Raw genomic sequence first — 6,235 nt, forward strand, 5'->3', positions numbered from 1 at the left:
TGTGGCAATTGGACAATTAAAACAGACATTCGGAGGGCGGGGGAAGAAGAACGAACTGGGGAGGAGGGTAGAGAGAACGGTGCAGCAATGAAGGAATGAAAACCCAAAATCCCTGTAAATGTTCATTAAAACTAATAAAATTTAATAATAATAAAAAAAGAGGGTAAAACCTATCAAAAGAGAGATGGATAATCACTCTCCATATATATATTTAGTTTCACAAACCTAATGATCATGTGTTGCCATCAACTTGATACCAGTTGATTATTGGAGATTATAATAAAAAAATAAGCACTGAAAAAACAAGATGCTTTAGAGTAAAAAAAAATTGATAAAATTTTAAAAAAGCAAACTATACTTAAATGTAAACTGTAGGAAATTCTATAGAAAGTTCACTTGTTTCCATCAGAGAACATTCTTCTCAACTGCCTAGATTTTATTCATAAAATCAAACCACATATTATCTCTTCTCTCCATTTTATACTTTTCATGTACATGTCCTCTTTTTGGGGGATGGGATGAAGATTAGCAAATAATCAAATGATAATGTACAGGAAGCTAGTTTGAGGCCATAAAACAGCAGGTGCAACTAAATCAGAGACCAGAGTAATAACTAGAATAATAACACCAAAACAAACCTTATATTCTAAAGTTTTGTTTTTCTTTTCCAGCCGTTCTAATTCCAATTTCTGTCCTGAGATCACCTTTTCTTTTTCATTTAGCTTTCCTTGAATGTAACTTTCTCTATTTAAAACAGCACTGTCGAGTTCTTGTAACATAGCTTTAAAATTAACCGCTGAAACAAAAGCAGATAGGCAGAGTTTTACTCCAAATCCAAAATCACCAACAAAATAAAACTTTATTAGCAGATACTTTGTCAATTATCATGATGCCTGCCTGTGTGTCTGAGGAGAAGCCTATTCCCAATAGGGTTTTTATGGCTGCAATCTTAAGAAGTAGACAACTGGCCTTTTCTTTCAAAGTGCTTCTGGGTGAACAGCAAACTTTCAACATTGCAGTTTGTAGTTAACTGTTTGCAATGCCCAGAAAAGAAAGTTCAGGAAAAAAGTGTAGGATACATAAGTCGTGAGGGGCTGGAATGCAATTAGAGGTAGCTATGAAGTCATGATTAAAGACGTAAATCCACAGTTGGGGTGGATTTGAACCACCAAGCTTTGCTGTAGCATCTGTGTATAAATTGTTGGAATCACCCATAGACTTTATGGTATTACTTGATTTAACAGAACTAAGTTTGATGTTGGTTTTGGGTTATAAAAGACAGCTATTCAGCAAATCCCTATTTGAAAACCACCAGAAAACAAACCTATAAACTTGAAAGGCAATGAAAAGCTTTCTCCCTTCACTGTGAACTATGGCCTCCCTTTCTTATCCCTCATGACCCACTTATTCCCAGGCAGATTGCTGTTTCAGACTAACAAATGTCCAAATAGAGATAGCACTAGATTTGAAATTTAATCACAGTTGAAATCCCTGGTACATTATTGTTGTTAGGTGCTGTGGTACATTACTTACTAACTAAGTGTCTTTGGGCAAATTATTTCATTCTGAATATATTTATTTCCTCATTTCAAAATAAGATTTAAATACAACTCCCCCTAAAACTTTCTGTCATTAGTATTTTGTTATTACTTGACTAATGGTTTACAAAGCAAATTAATTTTGCATTCACCACTCGCACACATTTTGTTTCCTAGCATTAATGTCAATACTTACAATGTAGTCAAATTTCCCTGCTTCTTCCACAAAATTCTGATTTCCATTAATCTTCTACACCACTTTATGTATTCCCTTTTGTAATACTGTGCTGATACTCTTGTTGGATATTGCCTTTCTTTTCACCCACCTTAATTATCTATTTGCCAACTTTTACTCTGCTCTTCCTCTGTTCCCATTCCTGGTAACTGCTCAGGAATTATACTATCTGTATGAAAAACCTTCCTTAGCTTTTTAGAATAGTGGTCTTACACAGTGTTTATCTTACAGCTTTCTTAGGATGATTAGAATGCATTAGTGAAGATTATAAAAATAAGTACATCCCTAGAGTATCACCACTCACTGTTTCACATGATATTCTTACATTATTTCATTCAGCCTCATAATAACCCCTGAGGTAGGAACAATTATACCATTCTGAAGATAATGAAAAGAGAAATTAAGTAATTTTCCCAAGAACACTGTTACTATAAGGTAGTATGTCAAGTGTCTTCCAAATATAAAAAGTTGGAATTAAAAGCAAAGTAGTTATTTTTCCTAAATGCCCATCATAGTCAGAATACACACAACTTTTTCTTTTGTTTTCCTTCCTAAAAACAAAAAAGCTAGGGGTGGGGGAGGAGATTCCTTACCATTCTAATAGTGCCTTCCTTAAATAAGCCTCCTACCACGAACTAAGATTCACTGATAATGCCTTTAGTTTCTGAAGCTGAACTGACTGCAAAACAATTCTTGCCATTACCTTGTTTATTAAACTCATCAATCATTATCTTCCGTAGGTGGTGTCGTTTCTCTAAGGCTTCAATCAGCCGGGGAAGTGTCTGTTCATCGTTGACATCCAAAATTTCACAGGATGGTAATGGAGGAAAACTCTGTAACACCATCTCTTTAACCAAGGGCTCTGCGTTGAATTATAAAAAACGCATAAAGGTTACGCAGTAAAGAGCACATTTAACACTGTGATTAGCTAACAAGCATAATCTAATTAATTTTTTTTTGTTCAGATCTTTTGCATTTGGTTCTTGAGCTAAAATTGTGTTATGTGGAAAATTATTTTTAAGTTGTAGTTAGCAAATTGGTAGCATCAGGATGGATGGCGAAGAGATTGAGATTGTTCATAGCTTCAGTTTGCTCGGCTCCATAGTCAACACTCTTGGCACCAGCAGCCAGGAAATAAAAAAACGTATTGTGATGGTAAAGTCTGCTGTTAGGGACCTCTCTACTCAAGAGCAACGGTGTCTCTTTGGAGTCTAAGGTGCCCCTGATACAGGCCATGGTCTTTGCAATCACTTGTTATGCATCAGAGAGCTGGACAATGACTAGGGAGAAGGAGAACTGACGCCTTTGAGCTGTGGTGCTGGAGAACAGTATTGAATGTACCATGGACTGCTAAGAAAACAGATTCATCCTAGAGAGGGTTAAACCAGGCTACTCCTTGGAGGCAAGGATTCTCGGGCTTCGTCTGACATACTTTGGACATTGTTGTTGTAAGGAGAGAGAGGTCTTTGGAGAGGGACATTATGCTGAGTAGAGTAGAGGGACGGCGCAGGAGTGGAGACCCTCTATGAGATGGATTGATTCAGTGACTGGGGTAATTGGGATGGGTGTGTCAAAGGCAATGCGATTGGCACAGGATAGAGCAGGGTTTAGGGCTGTTTTAGGGCTGTTGTACATGGGGTCGCTATGAGTCGCAAACGACTCGATGGCACATAACAACAACAGTTAGCAAATGTTATTAACATCAAATCATACCATCTCCCAGCAGGCCTCCCCGGGCTTGGTTTCTGAATCGCCTCCCTGGCGTTAAACCACAGATTGCCTTGTCGACTGGCCTTGCTACTTCAACTTCTTGTGTCACTTCTGCGAATCTCATGACTTGCTAAAATAAAAAACAAATGTAATTTTTCCAAAGTAATCATATCAAAGTCCTTCAGAAATCATTAAATAAAGCAATATGGCATAGTTGTTAGTTCAAGAGTCAAAATATCATTCTTTGTTTTGTTATAGAATAGATCTTTTGATATGTTATAGGACAAAGAAATTTAAATTACCAAGCTTTCTTCATAATCTTCAGCCTTTGGATTCACACACACAATCATGCGTACTTTTCCTTCCCCGTCAAAGTAGTTCTTGAACAAATGGGTTAACTTGGAATCTCGATATGGAACCATCTATAAATTCATTCAAATCCAAATATATTAGGCAAAAATGCACACAGGAAATGATGTAAATGATTAAAGAACACTATTATCTACCTTGTTGGTTCCATACATTTGGTTCTCTCTGAGGACTTCCATGCATGTTCTTAGTGTCATTAGAGACTGATTAATGTTACCTGACAAAAAAACCACACAAACAGAAGATATTTTAAAACAGCAATATAGTAGCTCAAGTATGTTCTGTTTGCCTATATAAGTCAATACCTCAAAAACTATTAAATTGCAGAGACTTTAGTTGCTCATTTAAAATAGATGTCCATACATATTCTTTTTTTTTTGGTCTTTATTGACTTTTAGTTTTTGTACACAAAGAAAAATCATGTTCATATCCATCATGAACAAAAACTTAAACAGGCAGAACTAGAAGACATGTGTCCGTCACCAAAGCAAAGCTGTGCTAAAGGTTCTAAACATTTCAATTCTTAAATATTTTCCTTTTTCCCGGTGTCTACTTTCATGTCTTCATAGCGTCAAAAGGAACTGAAGCCTATCATGAGTTACAATTTTGCTCAGAGTCCCAGCTCACTGTGTTTGGTAACTTGCCATTCCATATCCAGCTTGGTTAGGAGGAGGTATTACAGGGGGAGGAGCTTGTCCTTGGGGAGGCTGAGCACCAAATCCACCCATCCAAGCAGCAGAAGGTGATTGATCTACTCCGAAGCCTGGCTGATTCCATGGCTGTCCATATACTCCATAGGGTGGCACTTGCCAACCATTTGCCATGTACTGTCCATACTGTTGTGGGTTTCCATAAACTTGGCTCCACTGGCCCCACTGGCTATAGTCGACCTGTTGAAAATTTTTAGTCATATCAGGAGATTCTTTACCCCAATAGCATTTAACAACATGCCCTTCAATCGTCATACCATTCACCGACAAGATAGCGTGGGCTGCACTTTCATGGGTAGAAAATCTGACAAATGAATAGCCCTTCTCTGGAAAAACTCTTATTTCCATAATTTGTCCAAATGGTGAGAATGTCTGTCTCATAAGCTGATCTGTTAACCCAGAAGCAATTCCTCCACAGTAGACAGTACAATTTTTTGGACTTGACTGGTTTACTACATCTTCAAATGGCAACTGTTTAGTGTTGTTTTCTTGTGTGCTCTTTGAGGCAGGGGGTTTCCGAGTGGCCCAGTTAGTGCGGATCTGCCGGCCACCCAACCACTGGCCTCCCATGTGCACGACTGCATTCTCTGCATCCAGTTTGTTATAAAAAGATACAAAACCATAGCCTTTGGACTTGCCAGTTGCCATGTCCTTAACTACTCGGGCATCCGATATTTTACCAAAAGGGGCAAATGCTGATTTGATATCTTCTGTTGTTATTTCTGGACTCAGATCCCCAACAAATACATGGAAGTGATTGGAAGTATCTTTTTTCTGGCTACTTGATGTTGTTGCCCAGTTTACTTTGACCTCCTTTCCCAAAATTTTTCTCCCATTCACAGCCCCTAATGCAGCAGCTGCATCCCTGTGTTCATAAAATTCCACAAAGCAATATGGGTCATTGTTTGTATGCTCTGTTATCATTTTACAGCTTTTGCAGGGTCCAATCTGACTAAATAACTGAAGAATGAGGACGTCTGTAACATCTCTGGAGAGGTTTCCTACATATAGAGTCCGGGGTCTCGGCCCAAAGAGCAATTGCCTGACGCTGAAGGCTCTGGGAATTCAGGTCCTGGAAATAAGAGAGGGAAGCCCTTCTCCCGGGGGCTGCTGGGAACTGTATTGCGAAGGCGGTCGGGGCCGGCGCCTGGCTGAGCTGGGCCGCGAAGAGGAGACTTCTGGGTAGTGTAGTCCTACATGGGGACGTGCGGCGACCAGGAAGTCGGCGTGCTGACAGCTGAGGGAGAGAAATGTCCATACATATTCTTGCTCTTTCACTACCAATATTTCAGGAGAAGCCAGTAATTTTTCTAAGATTTTTTCCAGTGTAACCACACTTTATCCAAAATAACGGCATCGAATTCTGGACTTAAAGACCAATAAAGATTTCTTCTAAATTCTAAATTATGTGAAAGAGCATATTGGATATGTTGTTGTTATGTGCCATCGAGTCGTTTCCAACTCATAGCGACCCTATGCACAACAGCTCTAAACCCTGATCCTGCGCCAACCGCACCGCCTCTGACACACCCATCCCGATTACCCCAGTCACCGAATCAATCCATCTCATAGAGGGTCTTCCGCTCCTGCGCCGTCCCTCCACCCTCCCAAGCATGATGTCCCTCTCCAAGGACCCGTCCCTCCTGGCAACATGTCCAAAGTATGTCAGACGA

At 39.3% G+C, this 6,235-nt stretch overlaps 1 protein-coding gene across 1 annotated transcript in view; it reads right to left on the reverse strand.

The window, feature by feature from the left end:
* Nucleotides 1-4,470: 4,470 nt before the first annotated feature.
* The window catches only part of LOC102877127 (nucleolysin TIAR-like), a 7,087-nt gene continuing 5,322 nt past the window's right edge, over nt 4,471-6,235 (reverse strand). The window contains exon 2 of the mRNA XM_006888354.1: nt 4,471-5,583. Within this exon, the coding sequence (XP_006888416.1) occupies nt 4,476-5,583 (1,108 nt within the window). The 3' untranslated portion in view covers nt 4,471-4,475. The remainder of the gene's footprint in view (nt 5,584-6,235) is intronic.

The sequence above is a fragment of the Elephantulus edwardii genome, unplaced genomic scaffold (assembly GCF_000299155.1).
Source record: "Elephantulus edwardii isolate Elephantulus edwardi_28Jun2011 unplaced genomic scaffold, EleEdw1.0 scaffold00066, whole genome shotgun sequence".
In the NCBI taxonomy this organism is placed as follows: domain Eukaryota; kingdom Metazoa; phylum Chordata; class Mammalia; order Macroscelidea; family Macroscelididae; genus Elephantulus; species Elephantulus edwardii.